Source organism: Condylostylus longicornis, unplaced genomic scaffold (assembly GCF_029603195.1).
Source record: "Condylostylus longicornis isolate FDR11 unplaced genomic scaffold, ASM2960319v2 ptg000049l, whole genome shotgun sequence".
NCBI lineage: Eukaryota > Metazoa > Arthropoda > Insecta > Diptera > Dolichopodidae > Condylostylus > Condylostylus longicornis.
In genome coordinates this window covers 1605631-1631755 of record NW_026578018.1, presented here as the reverse complement: position 1 = coordinate 1631755, position 26125 = coordinate 1605631, and the positions used below count along the sequence as shown (strand labels likewise).

Below are 26125 nucleotides of genomic sequence, written 5' to 3'. Positions count from 1 at the left end.
ATATTATTTATATATTCTAGTTAATTACCAAATTTACAAACTATACTTTTATAATACTCTTATAATTATAAAATGACAATTACATACTTTTATAATATCAAATTAATTTTTAACTTATGGTATTTTGCAGTACCAATATTATTTTTAATTGAAATTTATGTATGTATGTACAAGAATTTAAAAATTTATAAACTTTTGATGATTTCTATCTTTTCGTAATACATATGTTTGTCACTTAAAAGCTCTGCTCTTTTTTAAAAGAAAAAATAAAAAAATAAAGACTTCTAATTGTATAAATTATTTAAATGTGTTCTATAACATCAAATGTAACAATTTTATTAGCTTTATATTATAGACGGCAGGAATGAACAATATTTGAATCATTATCATCACAATCATCTTTAATATTAGATTCTATTTCTTTATCTAACTGTGTTGTTTGTGTCAAACTTGTACTTAATGATGAAGAAGATGATGATATAGCTAATTCATTAGTATAACCGTCTTTTTCACAATGTTGAGGTTTTTTATTCTTTAAATGGCATGAACTAGTTGAATTTTCACAAAATGCTGAAGTTGATGCTAAAAATAAATATAAATTAATAAAATTAATAATTATTTAAGAAAATCAATTGGAAAAATAATTATATATAGGAAAGATAATAAAAATCAATGACATTAATTTTAAAAATAAAAATTGGAATAAGTAAAAGCTTTGCATAAAATCTGCCTTAACATATTAGAAAATTATTTATTTATAAGTATGCTGATATAATTTCATTTTTTCTATAAATTATAATAATTTTGAGTTAAGAAACCGCACCATTTTACCGTTTTAGGTACCGTTTATTGAATGACGTTCTATGTTTTGCGCTAAACAAAATTTATGAACTTAATCACATCATACTTTCAACAAATTTTAATAAAATCAAACAAAATCTATAGACACAAAAAAAGTAATTTAATGGAAATATTATTAAATTTAATGGAATTAATTATACATAATAATTAATTTAAATAAATTCAATCTAATTATAATTAATACAAAACTACTGAATAGGAAATGATGAAGACTTACTTATTATCAATCTACTCTACTTACGTTCATTTGGTGAGCATATAACATGAGTTTTACGTGCTCTTATATTTTCCATATTTATTTTCATTGCTATATGACCAAAAAAGAAATAACCAAGTGCACAACCTAATATAACAACTACGAATACATAACCATTATATACCATTACAGTTAGCATCAATAAATATCCGAGTACGGTTTGAAATAAAAAAACTAATGTTTGAAGTAATGTCCAATAAATTCTTTCAGATAATTGTTTTCTTCTTCTCGTATGTAATTGTGATTGATTTTCTTCATTATTTATTAAATGAGATGATGGACAAGAATTATCATGTGATATTTCTCTTGCAGTACGAGATTTACTTTTAGTTTGAATAATCTAAAATGAAAAATAAAAACAGAAAAAAAAATAAAATTAATTAAAATTACAATGGGTACAAAATAATGTTGAAATAATTTTTGTTACCTTAACTGCTTCGTAAATTAAAGCAAATATCACTAGAACAGCACATAATGATATCAGTGGTCCAACACCATTAATATTTAAACCAGGAAACATAAATAGACCAACATCTGTATCCCAATAAAATGACATTCGATGCATTTTGATTTTGTATTAATTTATTTGTCTCTTTCTTTTTTATTGTTTTAATAACGGGTTTTTATATATAATATAATTTTGAGCCTTGTATTTATTCATTTATCTATTAAAAATATAGAAGATTAAAATAATTATTTAATTTTATTATATTAATTAATTGATCAGTTGAATAAAATTTAGTTTTACGAGTATTATATAATTGAATAGTGTTTCCGTGTATAATTTAATTTTTAAAATAAAATTTGTTTATATGCATTATAAAAATATTATTGCATCTAATGAGCTTGGAGATATACCAAGAACGTTAAAAATATTGGAATCAGATCAACCGTTTTAATAACAACTACTGCATAGGATAAAAACATACTTTTTATCATTTGATTCGTAACACATTGACTTCAATTTAAGGAGACTTTCCTCTTATATAGAGTCACCCGTGGAGAAATTGTTCTTTTGCGCATTAAATATATTTTAATTTCAAAGAATAGTAGACAAAATCAATTTTGTATTTGAAATTTTTGAGTTCGAAAGAATATTTCTACTAACATAATAATAATTTGGAATATATGTACATATATATCATAATATTACAATTATTCTTAATCCGAACAAAACATTGATTATAACATAACGAAAACAATTTTTATCATCTCTTGATTGTATTTCTCAAAGTTGCATAACTAGGTATAATCAGGCACCACGAATTTTTTATTACGTATTACGCTTTACCTTTTGTATATACAACCATATATACATTTACGTGCATAGCATAAATTAACCAATATATTAAGTAATTTTTGCTTTTCTTCTGCATTTACATAAATTTTCGATACCCTTAAAACTCTTCTCGATAAATTTATAAAAAATTCGAATAATAACAAAAAATGAAAAAAAAACACTTGTTTAACAGCTTTCGAGTATTTTACAAAAAAAAAAAAAAAAAATTGTTTTAAAAAGTGAGAGTGCAAAACAAAAAATAGAAAGAAAAACAAAAAATTGTACTGCGAAATCAAAATTTTATTTACGATTTGCTTATGTTTTGGCAAACGCGTTTTGAGTACATTCACAATTAATAAATCTCGCTGTTCTTCTGGTTAAACCACTTCTTGTTTGAACTCTGAATACCAATAAGTGAGTGTAAGCGTGCATTATTGTTATCTTTCTAATATGTTTATATTTGTGTACATATTTATTATGCAAAGGTGTACAAAAATTGGGCGATGCTTTGTTTTTATTTAAATCTAAAACTTAGAAAATATGTTTATGCGTGTAGTATATGTACTCTTATGTATGCAGATGTAACATGTAAAATCGAATCTTGTATATTTTTATGAAGCCTAAGTATAGCTATATTCAAATTATGTGTACATTGACAGGCTGATTCTGCAGAAAATTTGGAGCCACATACTATCAGGTAGATGGTCCAAAATGAGTAAAATTTTTGCTCGGAACATATTGCCAAATTCTAATGATTGCTGAGCTACAGGGATTTTAAGAAAATTTGCCGAAATTTTAACATAAGTATAAGTACTTAAGTTTTTTTTACTTACAATTTTCTTTTCAAAAAAATAGAAGCTTCAAACAAACAGTTTTTTTAACCGGCTAAGAGAGGACCAAAAATAGAATATATTTGGTTTTTCATGTTTTTTCGGAAGTACAAGCATCCGAATTTTAAGAAAATTCTGATTTTTCTAATTTTTTTTGTTTCGACTATTTCTAATTAAAATTTTGTGAAACTTTCAAAATGGTTTTTACTGAATTTTTCCCGCTCTTTAATAATTGAACCAGGCTTAAGTTATTAAATGTTACATAATCTTTTAAGATGGGAGTTGACATTTTTAAAAGATGTTATTTTGCTATTTTACTAAATTTTAAGAATTTTATTGAAAATCAAATACATTTTTGAAAAAAATTCCTATTGTTTCATTTTTTTTTTCGAACTTTTAACCACAAATAAATCTTTTCAGAGGCGTTGTTGCTATTAATAATCATCACTCATCAGAAATAAGTTTTAGTTTCAAATGTACAATTTAATTGTCGGTAAACTTTTGAAAAATTCTCCAATAATGTGTTGTTGAATGGCGATAATAAAACAATTAATAATTCCCTGAAGTGTTGAGGTCAAATTAAAACCAACAATGATTTTTAGAAGAACAATTGCAATTACATATTATAAAACGTATCAAGAATTTATTGAAATGAAAAAGAATTTTCAATTTAATTACCAGATGTTTACCGTATAGGTACAATAAATAATAATTACGAGTAATTAATCAAAGTATTATTAATTTGCAATATTTCAGCTAGTTTTTAGAATTTGTTTTTAAATTGTACAGATGCGCAATGTTATTGTTAAAAATTAACAACTTCCAAATCAATGTTACGTAAAGTAGCACATTTCACTTAAGATGGTAAAAAAATACAAAATAATTTCGTTAAAAATAATTTTTATTAAAAAAAATTTCTCTTCTTATTTACCTTTAAGGGAACACTGCTTTAAGAGAATGACTGCTAGAAAATTAAGAGAGGAGCTGTGATATAACGATCGAATTAAATTCAACTTAATCAATTTATTCATTTAATTATTTTTATAATTTAGATCTATTAATATTTTAGATGTAGAATTCTATAATTTAGATCTATTAATATTTTACGATGTAGACTTGTTTACAAATTTATTTTATATTTGATAAGTTTTAATTAACACTTGTAATTTAATTTTGGTAACGTAATCATCATTCGTTTTTAAAATTTTAGAATTCACTCTTAAAATATACTTATGTTAAATTTCTATAAAGAAATCCGCACTGAATAGGAGGACAAACAAATGGATAGAGTAATAAAGTTTAGTTTTGTAACAAATGTGCTAAAAAAGCTGCCATTCTGCTTGAATAATTTTTGTACTTTCAAAAATGAATCATTTTTATTTATTTTTTATGAATTCAAGTAAAAAAAAAAACCCAGTTTCTTGTAAAATATTAGTGCGCGCATCGGTTTAATCATAAAAATTTTATAATAATTAAAATTTCTTAAAAAATAAATAAAAAATCAATTCAGAAGTACTTAATGCGTCATTTTGTGCGTGTATGAAAAAATTTGATAATTTGGATTTCTTACTTTTTGTAGATATGAATTTGAGCGCTTAAAAAAATTCTAGATCAGTAATAATTTTGCAGTTTCCTGCGTGATAAAAACTAGTAGAAATTGAGATGGTGCGTAAGAAATGCAATTTCTACCTTATTTTATTGAACTGAATTCTTGCTATATCTGCTAAAAAATACAAGTCGTTTTCGTTACTCCTGTAGCTAGATATTATTACTAACGTAGCGTAAAATTTTTATTGTTTTCGCATTTATTTATTTCCTTACCATGTAAATTGGCTCTTTGAGATATATAGCTGGTTCTAATACTTAAATATTATGACTATTACAGCGGAATATTATTGCGAATGCAGCAATTATTTATTTCAGTCATATCAATGTAACTGTGTTCTGATAGCAGCTGGGTGCTATATGGCTATTGAAGTTAGCGATTATTGCAAATGTAACATCAACATTTCTCGGTTTTGTCAATTATTTATTCCCTTGACATAAACACTAACTGACTCTTTTAGCAATGTACTAAAGCTTATGGTTATAAAATTCATTTAACTTTCATAATTAAAAACTTATCACACGCATTTAAATTTACTGATATAAAATTTATTTTAAAATTAAAATTTTGTTTAAATCTACTATATAGGTACTTAAATTTTATTATTAATCAAATTTACATATATTATTTAATTATAAATTTAATAAGCAAAACAAAAAAAAAATTAAATTCTCATTAATTTTTAACAGTTCTCAAGTATTTCACTAAGTAATAAATTTTAAAATTAATAAATTAAAAAAAAAAAAAAATTTTTATTTTATTTCAATTGCGGTTTTTGTGTTTTGTAGAAATTTATGCAGTGTTATTTTAATTATTAATTTTATTGTTAAAAAAAATTATTTAATGTTTCATATTACTTATTCACATACAGAGTGATTCAGTAATCACTGACAGAATCTTAATTATTAATAACAATTATAGCACTTAAAATTGATAAAAATGAAAAATAGTGATAATTTTTCAGTTTCTACGTTTTATTAGGGTCTTTAAAATCTTGACATAGAAATGGTTTTTATGTTACATCTCCTATGTAACAGATTTTTAACGCTTAATGACTTAAATTAAAGCTTAAGCAGCTGGATAAAGGTGTTGTAACAAAAATTTTAAATATTTTCAAAAAGCTTCGTTCTGGGTTAAAGAAAATTAAAAAAATGAAAAAAGGGAAAATTTTTATTTTTTCAAAAGTTCGAATGCTTGGTATTCCAAAATTAAGTAAGTATATAAAATACAAAATCTAGTACTAAGTTGCTTTCAAGCAATTTAATAGAAACCTTTCTAAAACTTTTTGTTTGAAACTTTTATCTTTTTCGGAAGGGAAGTTATAAGCAAAACAACTTGGACAAGTAATAATATTGTGAAAATTCCTAAAAATCCGTGTGCCTCGGAAATTATTGAGATTTGGCACCTAATTCCGAACAAAAATTTTAGTCATTTTTGATTACTGAACTTACCGATTACAGAATCGCCCTGCATATAACAATCGCCTAATTTAAATAATTTTCACAAAATTATTAGAATTATAAAAAAAAATTAAAACTGGTCATATTCATTTAAAATGTAAAATTTATTCAACTGCAAATCTTTATATAACGTGTATTTATTGTCATTTTGTGTTAAATGACTGGTTTATGTATAAATTAAAAATTTTTAAGAGGATTTTGAATGTTCTAAGTAAGTATGTGACAAGTAAAATTAATAAATATTACAATTTATCAACAAAAACACATTATCAGGCCCCCAACGTTTCGCGAAACTAAAAACTACTTGAATTTTCCTAGAAATTAATTTTATAAATTAAACTTAAAATAAAAATTATTAAAATTTAGTATTGATTATCAAATACTCAACTTAATAAAATAAACTAAGAACTATCACAGTTTTTATAATATTTGTAGGAATTTTAAAAACGGTTCACAATAATTAAATGCTAAAATGAAAGAATCAATAAATTTTCTTAAACGCTACAAAATTTAAATTTTAGCGCTCATATTGGAATGGACGGTACGAATAGACAGGTATACCGTGAATATAAACGCGAGTAATAAAAATTATGCCCAAAAAACAATGTTAAATAAATTGTTCATACGTTTTGGGAATAAGTAAATTCATTTAATTTACATTTTGATTAAGTTTATTACACTTAACAAAAATTTGTCATTACTTATATAACAGCATTATAATTATGTGACCATGCAGAAATAATATTGCATTTGCATTAAAACGTTTAAAATAATAAATTATACACACATACAATTCGACCCGAATAAAATTAAATCGCATTAAAAGCAAAATTACTTTATGGGTAAGCACAGCAAATTATGGCTAAGTGGTAAGCAATGAAAATCGTTTAATTTTTTGAGTTGCTTATAGAGGGGTTTGATTGTATACCAAACCTATTAAACCATTCCTTACTTCGAATTTATGGACTTATTACTTAATACACTGTAATACTGTGTGTAAGCGCTTAATTTTATAAAATATACTATAAATAAGTAATATAAATTTGATTTCTAAATGTCAAAATTGAGCAAGATTTTGTCAAAGTCACATATGTTAAACAGTTAAACAAATCCTAAAACTAAAATTATTTTATTTTAAGTTATTTTAATATTTTTATATAATTAATTAAAATTATTAATAATTCTAAATGAGAATAATTAATTTCAAGTTCTAATTAGTAATAATTGTAATTATTACAGGTTTAAATGAATTGAAACGAAGTGTCATCTCTGAATAACTTGCAAAGGTGAGCTATACGATAGTGTTGTGATACTTTGGTTGTAAATAATTTTTGTGATTATTATTCCAAATTTTTCACAATTGCATTATAATTAATTTTAGATTAAAGTGAAATGAAATTTAATAATTTTAAAACAGCGAAAATTTTTAAACAAAATAAACAGAAATTAAGATAATTTTTAACTTAAAAAATGTTCTTATAATTATGAATGTTTAGACGGCATAATGAACCCACACATATCTAAAAAAATGATGTAGATCTAATGCGTTTTCCATTCAAATTATTCAAATTGATTCTTATCTAATCTTATCACTATTTAAGTTAACCATAGAATGACAAAAAATTTTTCAAAATAATTATTATTCGTAAATAATAATTAATTAAAATTTATTTAAACATTAGCACCACTCCTTTTTGTTTTTATGCGGTTCTAAAATTTAATAAACTTCTAAATTTATTACCATAATGATTTTATTTGCACTAGTAATGGCAATGCTCTTTCTTAGAATAATAAAAACAAAAAATGCTTGCATACAGAAACAGATAAAGTGAGTAAAGTGCAAGTGACACTAAACACACGTGTTTGTTTTGTTTTTTGTGTAAACCAATTAAAAATCACTCCATAAGAGTCACCAAACTTTTGAAACCTTGGAAATTATATTAAAATTTTTTTCTAATTTAAAATTTTATTTAAATAAAAAAAAAAAATTATTAATATTTTTAAGAATATAAGTAAATTAAATTTTTTTCGCAATATTTGATTAAGGTTACAATTTGTTAAAGTTGTGAAAATTGTTGGGGTCATTCAACTAAAATTTAAATTCAAGCAGTTTTTTTTTTTAATAAAGCATAGTGTTATGAAATTTTTTTTTGTTTTTGCTTTGCCGCTTGATTGAATTTTATTGGAAAAGTGAGTATTGCTAATTTTTTTTTTTTAGCTTACTAAAGTTTTTATCTATAAAAGTATGTGAACACACTTTTCATGATTTTTCGGTGAAACATTTTTAAAATTATTAATTAATTGTATTAAACATTGATTCATTGTAAGTAGAATGAAAAAATTACAAATTTTAATATTGGATCAATTCTCAGCTACAATTTACAGTTACGAGAATGAGGTTAAAGATTAATTCTAACTATGCTGGAAAAAAAGTGGCTTTAATTTGTAAACCGGCCTATAATATATTTGGGGTTATTAAGTAAAAGAATGAAGTAACTTGTATTTAAATAATAATATAAAAGCTGGTTTTATTTTAGAAATTAAATTTGAAGGAATTAAGAACATGCGTTAGCTACAAATTTATTTAAATTTGATTGAATTTTGAAACAAACTGCAAGTTCTTTTAAATATTTTCTGAATGAAAATACTTGATATCTAGCTAGTAATTTAAAAAAATTGTTAAAAATTCAACCAGCCTCTTGAATTCTGGAGAATTGTTGAAGAATTTTAAAAAACTACCTTATATTTTGATAAATATTTGGAAAAAAATTAATTTTTTCAATTTATAATTATAATCAGAACTGCATTAGTACATAAAATTTCTAAGAATTTTAATATAGACAATTTTTTCAAGTAACAACTGACAATAATTTCAAAAATTAATTCCACTTAAGCGCATGAGTTGAGACCATGTGAATTTTTAGAATAGATTTTCCGAAAATCTTTTCAGCTTGAACTTTCATGATTCACAAGCACTATATTAAACATCATTTTTGCATTTTTATTTAAAATTGGAGATTACAATTTTGAAAAAAAAACCAAAGAGCTGCGAAATTCTATTTAATTTTTTTTAAGTATGCAGTTTCTTATTGATCTTATGAGAATCAGAAATGGTATTCAGTTTTTTAAAATTATATCAAAAATTCTGTAAGTAAATTCTTATTTTTCTTTCTGTCTTGCAAGTTACAGTGGATTTCTAATTTTGAATACAATAATTTCAGAATTATTGAATTTTATTAAATGAATTTCATAATCACTTATTCTTATTTTATTAAATTATTTAATTGTTATTTTATTATGAAATTATACCAATTAAATAAGAATATTTTTAGACTGCAAAGTTTTCATTTCGTGTAATATACTCAATGTCACATTATAACGTATTTATATCATAAAAACTGAAATCTTTATTGCTTTAACAGTTTCAAATTTTCGAACAAATTTGTTAATTATTAAATTAAAAATTTTATAATGACTTTATTTTAAGCACAAATATTAATTATTGATACAAATTTTATATTTTTAATAAATAAAACTTTTAAAGGCTCAATAAACCAAAAATATGCATTAAAAGGCTAAGTGTGTTTTATCTCCAAATTGGACGAAAATTGGATTATTTCAACTTTTATTTAAGTAAATTTTGGTAAACTAAAAATAATTGTAACAAACCATTTATTCAATTAATTATAACTAAATATAAATTGAATTTTATACTCAAAATAAATACACGAATTATAAAAAAATTAAATGATCCCGAATTTAAACCGGTGATTAATATTTAAATATCTATTGAAAAATGAAATTTAAATTTTAATCGATAATAAAATATTCAAAATTATTATTTAATAAAATTTATTATAAAATATAAAATTCTTACAAATAAATGAATGGAGGGCACATGTACAAAAACAATAAAAAATTATTTGCAATAAGTACAAAAAATTTATTCTTAAATAAAAAAAAAATGTTGTTGTTCAGGTTATTTTTTTTTTCTGTTTATGTATACTTAAGTTTGTAAATAAAAATTTTCTTACTTTACTTATACTTAATAAGAATAAGTAAATCTAAACAACAACTAAATAAATAACCAAAAAAAAAATATATTTGAATTTCTTTTCTTATACTTTTCATATACTTTTGATAGAAGCATTCGATTCGATTCGATCCGATCCGATCCGATCTGCTGAATAATATTTCAATATGAAATATTTTTTTAAACGAATTTTAGAAAAAAAGTTGATCAAATATTAAATATGAACGTTATGCCAATATATGTAGGTACATGTACTTTAAGTCTACATATTTTATAAGATTAAGACTGACGGCAACAAAAAAATATTCCTGTATTTACCATATGTTTTATTGTTCAAAAATTCTATACATAAAATAGGAAAACACTTTGTTTTTATTTTTATGATAATAGATTAAAAAAAAACAAATAAATATTATTTGATATTGTTGATCATCATAAGTAAATATTTGAAAAAAAAAAAAAATAATTTCTTTGTAATATCGGAAAATCATCCGTAACCAATAACTGTAAGCAAGTATCTACATACATAAATTAAATTATTCTGTCATTTTATTCTGTCAGACAAAATAATTATATTTGAATTGTTAATTGCAATCAATTAAACAAAAAAAAAAAAAGATCAAATGCATATAAGTAAATAAGGAGTGTTAATTATTATTATTAGGGTTACCAAATTATATTAATTTCTAATATTTGAACTGTTTCGGATTAAGTATGTATACTAATTATTTTTCATTCTGAATCAATATACCTACTTATTATGAATCATTAATAAATAATTAATAAAGTTGTTAAATAATTATTGCAATAATTGTAATTTTTGTAGAATATTTTAATTTAATATGAACGCCTAAGAGTCGTCATTAGATCAGAATTAAACTCAGAATTCTCAATATTTAATTGGATTTTCGCACTCTTTCTCATAATACCTTACTTATTTACTAATAAAACGTTCAAAAACAAAGTGAATTTAATTTTGTATGCATTTAAAAAAAAAACACGATACACAATACAAACAAATTCTTCTCATTCGAAAATTGCATTATACTTATACAAATATAATGATAGTCACTTATTGTTTTCTTACTTGATGAATAAAATAGCGAGATACACGATCACGCCCTATAAGTACTGATTATTTCTGATTTTGAATCAATATGAATTAATAATCTAAAATTAAGAAAGTGTTATAATTTTAATTATAATTATAATTTGTGTAGAATATTTTAATTTATTATGCGAATTACTAAGTTTATATTTTAAATCTTTTACATCATATTATTTGAATACATTCGTTTTCACTTTAAGTATAAAAAAATCTTATTTAATTTTAAGCTTATTTCGTCACTATTCCATAAATTCTAAAATTATGTCAACGTTACAACAATTAGAATGGAAGTACAAAAAAAAGAATTCAAATGCATTTTGCAATTATCGAAAAAGGCGAAAATTTTAATGGAGCTAAATTTAAAATGTTTAAACCAAGTATAAACAAGCGCTTTTATTTAAGATGTTTTCAAAGAAGTGAATAGCAGGTGATTTTCTAACAATAATAAAGTAGCATAGAGACATGATGAACAGAAAACATATTTTGTAAAAAGATAAAATCACAGCACAAGTAAGCAAAGTCAAAGTGATAATAAATTAACGAGGAATTGCAAGTAGATTAATTTCTTTATTTTTACCATTTTTATTACTATAAAAAATAAGTTCTTCAACTATTTTTAAAATTTATCTAAGTGCCTTATTAAAATTACAACCAGTTTTTAATTAAAATAGATAAAAAAGTATAATTTAATTTCATTACTTATTGATAAAAATAAAATATATTTTTTTACATTACTCGAGTGTGCGTATAGTTTGTTTCCCTAAAATAAGTATAAGATTTTTCCGGATAAAATTAAATAAGTTTTTTAATTAAAAGTATTTTACATTTTTAATAAGTATAAACAAGTATGTAGATAATATTGCTTTTATTATATAAATTAAAAAATAAATAAAAAACTTTGATCCAAGCATTCTAATATGATCAAGAATTCATTCGCCATTCATACTTTACGTCAATTCATGCTTAATTTTACTATACGTATTAACTGTTAAAAAGGCTAGTTTTAATTAGGCATCCCCGAAAGCCGAAATTCTATAACTATCTCACAATGTTTTGTTAAAATTCAAAAAAAAAAAATTGGATCTTAGCCGCCAAATGTAGAAGCAAAAAAATTGCAAAAATATCGAGAATACCATAAGATAGCTTTTGACATTGAACCTATTGAAATAAAATCAAAACTGATGGAACCTTTATATACGCAGTTACATAATCATATATTGTGAATTCCAATTTCTCTAAACAAAAACACTTATCAGAATAATTTTCAAGGATATCAAATATATTTCGATTTCGGCTGAATTATCTCAAACTAATACCCATAACACAAATGATCATTAGCCGCAACTCTTATTCATTAGATTTTCAAAAGTTTAGAAATTAGTTTAAATATCTTAGACTGAATCCAACCATCCTGTATATACAATAATGTCACTTGGCTCTAAAAATAAATTTCATAAATAAAAAAATTTTTCTTTTATATTTCAATACTCATTTCTTTTTAACTACTTTTTCTAATTGATTTTCTAATAAGGCAATACCTTGTTAAATACACATACATACTTTCCATATTGCATACAATTAGTGTTAAAGTTGGTTAAACCACATTAATTTTTCAAATTTATTGCTTTGGAAAATCATTATATACTTAGTTACTTAAATGCTAGTCTTGTGATTTCGCTTTACTTAACCGCACATATTCAAATAATTTAATAAATTTAAACATAAATTTTTATTCACATATTTATATTATTAAAAAGTAAATAAACTTGAATATTTTACAAGTAAATATTGGGAATGGTCAGGTTTTTCTTTTCATTTTCTAAAAGAATAAAGAAAAATAAATAAATAAAATTACATTTTTTAACGTAACTACTTTTATATATGTAGCTTGTATGTGTATTTATGTGTATTGAGTTGTTTATTTAAACATATCAATCGTACTCATATACATATGTATGTATGTATAAATTAATTAATAAATATATTTATTGTATATATGTATATAAATATTTTATTGCACCATAAAAATTTACATTTAATTAGTATTTAAACTCGAAATATGGAAATGGCAAATGATTAAAAGATGAAGGGGAAATCAGAAAAAGAAAAATGCAGTTTTTAAAATACCAATGGAAAGACTCAATGGAACGACTTAATTTTAACGATTATGTTAAATGGAATTTATGGTCAATTCAGTTATGGTTCCTAAATTGGTTTTATTATTTAAAATTCAAAGCTTGAATTTTCACAAAATAATAAAGATTTTATATGAATTTTGTTCTTAACTAATCCTTATTATTCAAATTCTGTAATTATTCAATGATTTGATATTTTAGTAAATAAAGCCTGGGCCCTATTTCACCAACCAATTTTTGTTCACATAAAGCATTTAATAAAAGCTAAAATTTTTAGGCCTTAGAATTGTAAAAGATTTTAAAATGGAAATCAATCAAAGACGATTCGGTTTAAAATCAATCAGTTTTAGATCCAAAACTAAGCGAAGTTTTCAAATTTTCATGATGATAAATATGGCACAATCCAATAAACACAGATACCTAATTAATTATTATGCATACTCTAAAATATACAGTCTTATAATACCGTCTTAATATTCGTATATCGGCACAAAATACTTTGTGAAAATGTCCATTGTAGACATTCTTTTCTTTTTAATCGCGCCTAATTCTATTTGGTATGGATTTTAAACTAAACTCTAAGTATGCATCCACTATATTCTTCTGAATTCTACCATCTGTAATTGCTTTTTACTTAGAAAATTATTTTTATTGTTTTTTTTTTTTATTGAAAATTGAATAAAGTAAAACTGTGATATTAAAATTACAAATTTGTAATAATTTAATTTTAGACAAGACCGGGGAAGTTCCCTAACAATAAAAGAAACAAATTGAAAACTATTTTTAGTGCACAAAACATTCTCATAAAATCATTTAAAAATTACAAAAATTGTAAATAAATTTAATAAATTTGGAATGGAATCAATGTGAGAATAAATTCGAAAAGTAAAATTTTTAATTTTTGTAACTTAATTGTATCTATGTTTGTAAAAATTAACAATAACAAGGTCTAAAAACCGGTAGATCACTGGTTCTGGTCCAGTTTGAGCAGAATTTTTTTTTTAATTCATCTGCCTTGACTTGTTCCTTTAGCTATGATATTCAATTGTCCTGCATTTTTATGAGGGAATTTTCATTATTTAAAATTTTAATCTTAAATGACTTCTACTATTTGTTTAGGCCTTATTTTAATAAAAATAGCAATTCAGAAATAAATTTTACATATATTTATAAACTAAGTACCATAAATATTTAAATTTAATTGGAATTTTGTACAATTTTGCTTCATTTTCAAATGGGGAACAAAATTTTAATCTTAACCATGCATTAAGCTTTTACTAAATTTTTTTTGTACGATTAAATTTTTCAACTATTACTTATTGCTTTTTGTCAGGTTATTTCACATTATCGAATTTTTAAAACTACTATAGAAATTAATATGAACATAACCATGTTACATAACTTGTATATTTTTAACTCCTACTAACATTCCAAAAAATATTTTATTAACACATAAGTTGCTATTTTTTATAAATGCTTAAATACTCTTGTGTAAAAATATGCCAGTCAATAAGTATACATACTTATAAGCAGATATACTTATAAGTAAAAACTTGCTTTGAAAATATTTAAAAGTATAAAAAGCTAAAACTCGCCAAAATTATCATGAAAAGCTCAAATTATTGTAGAGAAAAAAATAACATTTTTTTTTTTGTTAAAATAGTTAAATTAAAAGAATTAAATAAGCCCAAGAGCGCATATAAGATCAAGTTTTGTAATCTATTAAGTAAGTTCATCTATGCACGTGCATAATGTAACCAGACGGCAAATATTTACACTTGAATAAAGAAGTGAAAATGCAATTTGTTTATCTAAAATTTTTTTTAACTAAGTACCTACTTATCTCTAATTTATATATTAAAGAATTTCAATCTACAACATTGTTTGCCTTTGAAAGTTTTCTTAATTTAGAGAAAATGTTTAAAAGTTCTAACTGTTATTTAAAATCACAGTGCTACATTTTACTCATGTAACCTCTAAGTACTATATTTTTTGTCTCAAGTTTCTTAAAACTTTCCTAATGTACAGCAATATTTCAATATTCCACATTTTTGAAATTTTATTACAAAAACTAAAATAATTGAAGAATAAAATGCCATAGCTAGCATAGCGTCTCCCTAGAAAACGGTTGGTGACTGGGGTGAGTCTAATTCTATTTTTTGAATGGAATTCCCTATTTTTGTTCACATTTTTTGGTCTTAATCTTTTAAAATTCTTATAATTATGGACATAGTAAGTAAATTGTATAAAATAAGACTTTAACTTAGAATTAATTTTAAGTTTTCTGTAAATTATTCTTGTATAAATTTAAAATTCATATGACACAGGAGGTATACCATCAATAAACTCAATCTTTCTGCTATTGTGTGGATAGCAGAATTAATCTTTCTGCTATAAATTGTAAACTGGGTATACAATTGCAAAATTGCAAACTTTCCTGTTCAGTACAAAATCTATATTTAAATTGCTTCGTTATGCTTTTAGTAAACGTGTACTTTTTATATATTTTATCTCTTGATTTAAAAAAGATGTTATAACCAACATTCATTTATCGTTTTTCTATAATATCTCCTGTTAATATGAGCTGCTACTTGATTTACAAATTGAATGTTTCGCTAAACATAGTTTTTAAAATTTTGAAGCACAGTGGCAGTAGGTGCTATTATACATACATATATATACGACTTCTGAATTGCTTTAAAAATTTAAATTTTTTGTAGAACGAGGAAAATACAACTCGTTTGCCAACAATAAAACCGTCTATATTATTTATTCTTCTTAACAACTCCTATATCAATAATCATTCTAAATTCTTCCTTTCTCTGTTTTGGATTTCTCGATCCTACTCACAAGCATTGTAATTTGCAAGATAAGTAATGCCTAAATTAAACTCCATCCAAGTTTAATAAGAAAGTATTTGCAATAAATTTACTAGGGTCATATACCCACATAAGTTCATATTCTTTTGCTAAAAATAATAAATAAAAAAAGATAAAAATATTTTATCATCATTCAATTGCAAAGAATTTTTTTTAGAACGGAAACAACTAATTTAATAAATATTTATCTTAAATATGATGTTTCACAATAATTTCAATAAAACATCTATTGTATCTATCTACATATATAGAGAATAAAGTAAAATATGAGAGGAAAAAAAACACTTACCACATCAATAATCACTAGAAAAAGCTTTAATTTTTTTTTTGTATTTACAATCCCAGTCCCCATAAAATCTAGGTTTTAGATTTAATTTATACTGCCATATACGTTAATATTTTACATATGTATGTATGTTATTATCAGCGTAGAAGATTATATACTTAGTTACTATCTATTTCAAATTTGGACCAAAAAAAAAAAAAAACTACAAAAATAACTTTTTAGTAATACTAAAACAAAAGTGGGAAGCACAGAGATTAAACACTTTAAGACAATAAAATATCAGGTATGTATGTATATAGATATGTGTTTGTGTGTTACTATAAAACACAGTCTAAAATGCAATATTTTTTATCATTTCTGATTAAAATTCTCTTTTAATATTGGGTTTAATCAACAAGTTTGCGTTTACTTAATATGTTTTGTGTAAAAATGAGTAAAAAACTATAAAATCACTTTAGGTAGGTCACTTATTATCTAATATACATACATATTTACATGTACATATGTACTTTAATTTTTGTTTCTTATTTCTTATTCCAATCCAATAATAAATTCCAGAGAACTCAAACTCTTCTTTTGTTGTTTTTTCAACTATCGAAAACTTGATTGCCTTCAAAATTAAATTTTGTTTCTTTTATTTGCTTTTTTCTTAAATCTTGCATAAAATATAATTGAATTTATTGAACCATTTTTGCTTCCTTTATTTTTATATTAAATTCATAATTAAATTATTTATTATCTATTTTGGACGCGTTAAAATATTAATTTTTTTATTATAATTAAATTTTCCTTGTAGGTACACAAAATTCTTTGTTGTATCTTTTCCAAATTTCAATCAATTGATTTTTGTGTATTTCAAATTTGTTTTGGAAATTTAAGAATTCTATTGATACGATTTTTTGTATTTAGTTGCAAATTAGATTTTTAAAAACTCCGATTTATTTATTTTACGTCACACCGTCAAACATCTTATCACGACAAAGCTACGCTTACAATTAAAAAAAATTTTGTTTTGATAAAATAAAAAAATATTTTTCTTCACCTGCTGATTTTTGTTTTGTTATTTCTCCTTATTTTTTTTTGAGAATTTCTACAACAGTAATTGAGAGGAAATGTCATGTAACAGTTATTGTTAAACTATATTTCAAATGAATTGTAACATATATTGTTTTTTTGTTGTGTTGTAAGTGCCATCTATTAGATTATAGAACAGAAAAATAATATTGAAATATTGAAATAAATTTAATGTTTTTTTTTTGAGTCCTGCTAATATTATGCATTGTAAAAACAAACCCTTGCATTTTTCAAAAAATTAAAAGTTGTCTTTCAAAAACGCTATTTCAATTTTGTGAGGACAAAATTTCTTTCATATTTTGTGTTTAGCAATTTAAAAAAAATTATAATATTGTTTTTGTTGTGTATTATGAGTGCTATATAAAAAACTAAAATAATTATATTGAAATATGTGTAGCAATATAAATTATTTGACTAATCCCAAAAGTATGCAATTCTTCTAATTTAAACCAAGAATTAAGAATGAATTAAGAAATGCATATCTATGCTGCAATTTCAATTTTGTTAATATACAATTATTAATAATTAATTATTAAAACATGTAATACATATTATTAAATTAATATATCAAATAAATATTAATATATTTATTTAATTCCTTCATATTATTTAGCGGTTTAAAAAAAAAATTATATTAATATTGTCAATTCTTAAATTTATGTAAATAGTTGTTTTTTCAACGTTATAAGAGCCATCTATTATATTATAGGATAAAAAACGAAAATAATTAATAACAATATTTGGTCATCCTAAATTTATGTAATATAATTCCAATCTAGGTGTGATTGCCAAAATATTTAACAATTGCTATTCAATGTTGCAATTTTCATTTTTGAAAAGCATAAAGAAAATTTTTCATATTATTTAGCGCCATCTGGTATTATATAGATTTCAGTTTTTTTTCGGAAAAATTAAGTTGAAAATGAATCCAAAATTTATGCAATATTATTTTACTAATTTTTAAAATAATAAAACTTGATGGGATTTTAAATTTTAAATATTCTAATGTAAAAGGTTTTTCTGTAATTTTTTTTGTGATTATTTAAGAAATTTGAAAAAAAAAAAATTAAATTTTATAAAAAATTTAAAACTAGTTGTTGTCGTGGTAATATTTTAAATACGTAATTTCAAATTTTAATATAGACACAAACCACAAATGCTATTTAAATTAAAATAAAATACATGATTTTCGATTCTCGAATTTTAGTTTTAATTGATACTCGTTAAAATTGATACTTCATTCCAATTGGCATTTTTGACAATTCCGGCATTATCAAAACAAATTTGACAGCATATTGTTTACTCAAACTTATTTTATAAAATATCATAAAAAATTTTCCGGTTAAATACTAATTTTTTAAATTTAAATAAATATAAAATTAAAATAAATTTGATAATGTCAATTCAAGCTGCACAAGATACATTGTTACAAGCATTGCAAATTATTCCAAATCAAGAGTATTTATTGCAGGGTTCAATATTAGATTCAGGTGTTGAAGCTTTACTTCATAGGTAAATTGTATATACAAATTATATGAATTAATCTTAACAAAAGTAAATATATATATATATTAAAAATGTGAAGTATAATATTATATTTTTAGGTTGAAAGGTTTATGTGATAATGTGGATACTGGACCTGAAGCATTTCATGACCATGAAATATGTTTATCATTAAGATCGCCAAATAATCAAGCGGTGAGTTGAAATTTTCTATAATTTCAAGCAAAAATGTTTCAAGAAGGAAATAGTTTGGAGCCTATTGTGCATTGAAATTTTTTCTACATAAATCATAATATAAAAATTCTAAAGTTCATATAAAATTTTTTCACTCACATATCTACATATGTACATATGTATGGACTTACCTTGAAGTTTTGACTTTTAATATGTCCTCCAAAATATTTTGTTTTTATTTCTAATTACATACCTACATTATTTTGGAGCAAAATTTTAATACATACACACATATATACGTTTTGTGATAGACAAAATTTTCACTTTTGCCTTTTTCAACATAGACACTTTAGCTTGTCATTATTAAACTTTTTTATGTATGTATGTGTAGTTAAAACTTTGCCCGCCCTTTTCAAGCCGCGTCTATTTTATTGTATCTGCATTTTTCGATATTCACACAATATATTTTTTAGATTCCATTGTCATTACGTGTTCGTAGAGCATTAGATGGAGAAGCTCCATATCAATTACGTTACATTGGTCAAGCTGAAATTGGTACACGTCCGACATTAGTTCGTTCAAGTATTGATGTTGGTTGTACATCAACAGTATTAGAATTTCTAACAGAATTAGGATGTCGTATAGAATTTGAATATGTAAATCGTGGTTATATGTTTCGAAAGGGTCGCATGAAAATTACAGTATCAAAAATATTTAAAACAACTGAACCTGGAAAATTTAGTACTGAAGCAATTTCAAATAGTTATCTTGTTGAACTTTCTGTATTAGGTAATAAAGAATTTAAAACTAAAGCAAAAATATTAATTTAAAAGTTTCATTTTATTTTTAGCTCCAAGTGGCCAAGATCAAATTGGTGAGGAAATGAAAACATTTGCAGAACAACTAAAACCATTGGTACAATTAGAAAAAATAGATTATAAAAGATTGGGTTCATTACCTTAATAAATATTTTAATGAAATATAAATGAACTATTAATATTAGTACCTAAAAATATACATAATTTAAATTTTAATTAAAAGATTAAATTCATATTAAATTTAATACAAATTTAATAATATAATATTATAAAAATAAGATATTTAATAAATAAGATGCAGATACAGATTTAAAAGTGAACAGATTTTGATGTGAAAAACAATTTTAAAAATTTAAAATATTTCATTTTTGCATGCAACTACTAATACTAATTTTAGATTAACTTCATTTTCAATTAAAATATGCTTTTATAACAGGTGAACATTTCCATAATTCAAAAATGATTAAAAAAATATTTTTCTACACAAAAATTTAGTAAGAAAGAAATACTAAAATATTTGGTCTTATGCAATATAATGGTTTATTTAACATAATTTGTAATTAAGAGAACTTGTATTTTGCCATTTTGGTAAAAGTAATCAACAGGTGAGATAATTATTTTATTTTTCAGAACAAAATTATTTTTATAAAAATATTTTTTTAAAGCAATTATGAAAACATTTTTAATGAAGAGCTTAAATTTGGTTAAGTAGGTACTACCGTTGGAATATCTTTTAAAGTGAATTTCAAGAAGAGTAAGAGGAAGGTTTTTCAAGGTTTTGTCAACCAGTCCACTAAATTTGTTTATTTATTTTGCTAAAAAGAAAAGTGTTAATATTTAAACTTTTTCTATGTGTGTGCATCTCCTTTCATGTACCAATTTCCTGATTTTCTTTTGTCCTTTCCATTGTTCATAATTTTAATTTGATAAGGTTGATACCATATGAACCTTAAGCCTTAAACCTATACAATTGTATTTAGTAAAAGTTTGAAAAACTAAATACAATAATTTAAAAAAGTAAATTGCTTTCGGTATCTTATCCCATAGTTGATTAATTTTTTATTATTAGAGTAAATTTCAAAATATTGATCAATTATTCTAATCGTTGTAAAAATGTTCTAACTATTACTCAGCGCATGCTTGCTTCTCTCGGCTACTAGGAGCATACATGCTGCTTCCTTTAAAAGAAATAATTTTCCTTATATCAAGCCAAATTTTAAATTCTCTATCAATTTGTTTAATTAAGATTTTGATTAATAAAATGGTGTAATTTCTCATTTGATTTTTTTTAAATGAAGTTTGAAATGTAAATCCGCTTCTATAACATTAATCTGAGATTTTGAAATCCAATCCTACAATATTAATTTCATTGAATTGTCTGTTTTAATTAAATGGGGAAGCAAATTTTAGATTCTTTTTATAAGTATAAATTCAATGGTTTTCAATTTATTTTCAAAAAATTTTAGAAGAAAGGCAAGCCAATGAATAGAAAGCAATTAAAAAACTCTAAAAGCAAATTTTCTTCATGTAAGACATGGAAATTAGAAATTTAAGCAACCAAAGCTTTTATAAGATGTCATGGAATTGATTTGAGAGTTAAAATATTGGTTTAATTGAAAAGTTGAAGAAAAATAGAGTTATATGTGTTAAAAATGATGTTATATGAATTAAACAAATTGCAATTTAGAATTATTTTATGATGAAATGAAGATGGTAGCCATTCATGAAAAAGAAATTAAGGATTAAGTAAGAAAATAAAGAATTAGGCAGCTTTTAAAATGCACTTTTTAACAATAGAAATGCAAAAATTTTAAAGAGTTACGTTTAATTTGCAAATGAAAAAAGCGCAAAATTTTGAAAAAAAAACATGAGCACTTCAAAAATCCTCGTAATCATAGGTAGAGATTCAGATATCATCATAGGTATTGAAGACTGAACGTTTCATAAAATAATTTAGCTATACCAGTAAGTATGAAATATAATAATATATGTTTTGGGACGTTAACTTTTATATATTGCTTACTTTTTACTTAAAATAATGAAATTTTGTTTTTTAGAAATAAGCAACATGTACAAAATTGGTTTAATAATAGTTTTTAGTTTCTTGGAAGAGATCAATAAGGTACAATATCCGTTTACAAGTTTTCACTTCTACAATTTTGTATTTTTCTTCACATTTGAACTTATTTTTTGTAAAATTTTAAATTTAAGACTATTTTTTAAATCTTGTATTTTGAATTATTTAGTTTATTATTTTGAGTACTTCATCATCAATTCCGAATTAGTTGTTCCGAATATTTGAAGAATATTTGTGAACTTGTTGGAAATTTAATTTTGATTTGAATTAGAGACCAGAGTAGTGCGGATTCTATGCAAATATGTAAATAAATTTTAAATTTAGTTTTTTTTTCCTGTGTAGCCTAAATTACGAGTAATACCATATCTATTTGAAATTCGCCTCAAAATGGATTTTGTTTTTTCAAATATCTTTATACATAGTCAGACACAAGCTCATAAATAAATTTAAATTAATTTTTAATCTTCAATTGAAAGGGTGTATTCTGATTGAATTTTAAAGTTTATATTAGTTTTGAAAAAAATATTATTTGAAATTTTATAAACCATTCATGGCATTTAATATTACTTATCAGGCGTTGTAATATTTTCGTTAATAGTCCCAATTTGTTTTTACCATATTCCATGTAAAATATTTACAAAAAAAAAAAATAAATCAAAATTCGTTAGTATTTATTTCAAATTAATTGTGGATATGTTGGATGTAAGTCACTTGTTGCAGGAATATGAGTATATCATATTGCATTTCTCTTCAACTCTTATTTCCCTCTCATATTTCTTATAATGCCATTGTACATGGAGTAGCAAAGTTTTATAATCACAATAATTCTGTATTATTAATATTTTCATATATAATCAATTTTTAATGATAGTTATCATACATTTATTATTATTATTCTAGGAACGTGATATACGGTAGCACAGTGTGTTGTACATTTCGTTTTAATTTGTTAAACACCTACTTACCTATTTACGATTTACTAGTAGTTGATAATATTTTTAGTTAGGACGAATGTATAGCGTGTACGTCAAAATTGTAATAAGTAAAACGACCCTGTTACCTAGTTAATAATTGTCTTTTAAATGAAGTAATTTACTTAAGTTACTTAATTTATTCATTATATAAATTTATGTAATTTGAATTTACATTATATTGTGTTTTGTTCTTCAAGACTGACATAAGAGATTAATTGCATGAACAACTTATTGACATTTTCCACAACACAAAAACTACTCTCAATTTAATGTCTAATTAGGTTTCAAGCATATGAATTAATGGAAGTTGTAAGTGATTTTAAAACTGAAGTAGAGTAACAAATTTGCTAACTTGTGTCACTCTCTGTAGCGTGAGATTAGCATTCTCACGTATGGCCTTCACATTTTATCTATTTTACACGTCAAATGAGATATGAGTGTATAATTTACGAGCATATTGTACGAGTTTTTTTTCAAGTATAGAGAGGAAAAACAAAAAAAGATTGAAAATTAATTTAGAACATAAAAACAAAATAAGCTTTTTTAGAATTTGTTCTTTTTTTTGATTATTATTTGTTTTCTATGGAAAATATTTTTTGTAATAGTTAATTATAATAATATGTTTGTACAATTGTATATTTTATAGTTATGGTGCCAGAATGTCTAAAACTTTCCAGAATCATTGGAATTTTTTTTTTTTTTAAGTTTTGTTTGTACATTATGTGAATGTGGTGGTAGTGAATAAGAATAGTGTGTTTTAAAAGCAAATTGAAAATAAAAAAAGTACTGAGATATTTTAGTTATTCATTTTAAAATAAATTTCACACTCAGCAAAATTATTTTATTCTATCATTTTTATAGAAAATTTTCGATCTTGCTATTGTTAAATCTGGTTATTATTGAGCTTTAATATATACGATACAGTAGATTAGAACTGGGCTATATTGGATCAACTGCTTTTTACTTTATTTTATTCAATTATTCAAAAAAATTTGTAAGGTTTCCATTGCATCAAGAGTTCAAATTCTTTAAAAAAAGTAAATGCAAAAGTAAAAGTAGTTGATGCAATAGAATTAATTTGATTACCGGTCCAGCGTTGGAATAATATTGAACTTGACTACAATGCCGAACTATAAAAATTTTGTTCATTTTAAGTAGAGAAAAAGAAGATTTTGCGGAAATTTACACGTACATGACAATATTCGACTAACAATTAATTATTTATGTTCATTAAATTTAAATAATCGAAATTAATTGGTAAATTTAGAAGATTTAACTAGTTTGAAGCTTACAGCTCCGCTTCAATTATATATAAATAAATTCTTTGGTAAACATTTTTTAATTTGAAAAATCTGTTTTTAGTAGCAAATGACGATTCCAAATTTAGATTTATTTTTAAATTGTGGTTCAGTCTTTCTATTCATAAAATTGTCTTAAATTAAAATCCAGAGCTACCAAAACTAATTTTGGAAATTGTTGTTTCCAACCGCCGAAATATTTATTTACATATATGTACATATATATATACATATACACATATGAGATGTCAGTCTGTGAAAGGCAGATTGAATCTTAATAAATTTTTATAAATTTTAAATTTCGAAAAAAAATTTTCCTTAGTGTATTTTTATAGTTATTTTTTCTTTTAAATGCCTATGGGAAAAAATAGTTTGTTGTTAATTTTAAATATATACATACATACTTATATTGCATATATTATGTTGTATGTGTGTGTCATTTTTATTGTGTAATTTCTACATTATTTGATATTAATTTAAATAGCTTTGTGCAACCGATTAGAACATTTTTTTTTTTATAATAATTATTAATTATAATCAATATTTATTTACCATTTTTATAAAAAATTAGGTTAAGCTTCTGATAATATTAATATTGTTGTAATAGTGGCTGTGATTTGAACTTTAATTTTTTATTTTATAAGTTAAATATTTGCTTTCCCATAGAGAATTTTTTAATTGATTTTATTTTTTTTTTTATAATTTATCAATTGTTGTATATACATATGTAATCACATATGTATATATGATTGTACAATTAGTTCAAAATACTGCGGATTATCTATAAAAAATATACTACTAAAAATTACTGCAGTAAAACTATAATATTATTATTGCAGTTAGGCGATTTACTGCTAAGACTGGCTGTTAATTACCGATAATATTAACATTTTATGGCAAATTTTCCGAATCATTAAAAAGTAATGAAAAGCGGCTTAATCTTAATTAGAAATCCCTATAATAAGTGAGTTAAAAATAATAAATTATATAATCTGGGATGAAGAGTTATGCGCTGTAACTAAACTGGTGGAATATTTCTTAAAAATATGCGTTTATTGAGTTTTTGCATTGCAGTCAATAATAAATTCTGTTAGTCGAATTAGTTGAGGTTGTGGAATTTTATCCAAAGTTATAGAATTTAAAATTTTTAAAATTATTTAGAAAATTACGATATTTTTGAATAATGGTACTACTATAATTGATCTATTTAAGAGAATAATATATGGGTGGATAAACAGATTTAGATGTTTGCAACACAGTTTGTGCATTTATTTTATCGAGATCGGGATCGTTGGTAGTTCATATTTATATTTTTGAATTGAGCAATGGCGAATGCATTTATGAATGATGTGTACCATTTAAGCAATATCGAATTTCAGATCATATCGCGAATATTTTTTTTTTTTTCAATTTAAATGAGATAATTTCGTTTATTAATTAAGTTTATATAGGTAAATTTCGCTAAACATCTAAT

The 26125-nt window shown here is 23.1% G+C and overlaps 2 protein-coding genes across 3 annotated transcripts; one reads left to right on the top strand and one right to left on the bottom strand.

The window, feature by feature from the left end:
* Nucleotides 1-138: 138 nt before the first annotated feature.
* Nucleotides 139-17789, bottom strand: LOC129611373 (probable low affinity copper uptake protein 2). 2 transcript variants are annotated; one of them, XM_055524501.1, is made up of 4 exons: nucleotides 17221-17789; nucleotides 1545-1782; nucleotides 1103-1457; nucleotides 139-582 (listed from the first exon to the last, which is right to left on the bottom strand). In XM_055524501.1, exons 2-4 carry the CDS (start codon nucleotides 1680-1682, stop codon nucleotides 350-352), a joined length of 726 nt encoding a protein of 241 aa, XP_055380476.1. In that variant the 5' UTR covers nucleotides 1683-1782; nucleotides 17221-17789; the 3' UTR covers nucleotides 139-349. The 2 variants fall into 2 exon arrangements, with proteins under 2 accessions (XP_055380476.1, XP_055380475.1); XM_055524500.1 differs by having other exon boundaries at nucleotides 140-582; nucleotides 16737-17789.
* A 1331-nt stretch (nucleotides 17790-19120) lies between these two features.
* LOC129611411 (mediator of RNA polymerase II transcription subunit 18) lies at nucleotides 19121-20585 on the top strand. The gene is made up of 4 exons (XM_055524554.1): nucleotides 19121-19319; nucleotides 19412-19505; nucleotides 19958-20273; nucleotides 20335-20585. Exons 1-4 carry the CDS (start codon nucleotides 19204-19206, stop codon nucleotides 20445-20447), a joined length of 639 nt encoding a protein of 212 aa, XP_055380529.1. The 5' UTR covers nucleotides 19121-19203; the 3' UTR covers nucleotides 20448-20585.
* The last annotated feature ends 5540 nt before the right edge of the window (nucleotides 20586-26125 follow it).

Bases quoted from the DNA above. Each gene is read 5' to 3' on its own strand.
- LOC129611373 (XM_055524501.1), bottom strand. From the start codon at position 1,682: ATGCATCGAATGTCATTTTATTGGGATACAGATGTTGGTCTATTTATG. The intron at 1,458-1,544 runs GTAACAAAAATT...TTTTCATTTTAG, and splicing joins TAATTTACGAAGCAGTTAAG to ATTATTCAAACTAAAAGTAA. The intron at 583-1,102 runs GTAAGTAGAGTA...ATTTATTTTTAG, and splicing joins TATATGCTCACCAAATGAAC to CATCAACTTCAGCATTTTGT.
- LOC129611411 (XM_055524554.1), top strand. From the start codon at position 19,204: ATGTCAATTCAAGCTGCACAAGATACATTGTTACAAGCATTGCAAATT. The intron at 19,320-19,411 runs GTAAATTGTATA...TTATATTTTTAG, and splicing joins GTTGAAGCTTTACTTCATAG to GTTGAAAGGTTTATGTGATA. The intron at 20,274-20,334 runs GTAATAAAGAAT...TTTTATTTTTAG, and splicing joins TGTTGAACTTTCTGTATTAG to CTCCAAGTGGCCAAGATCAA.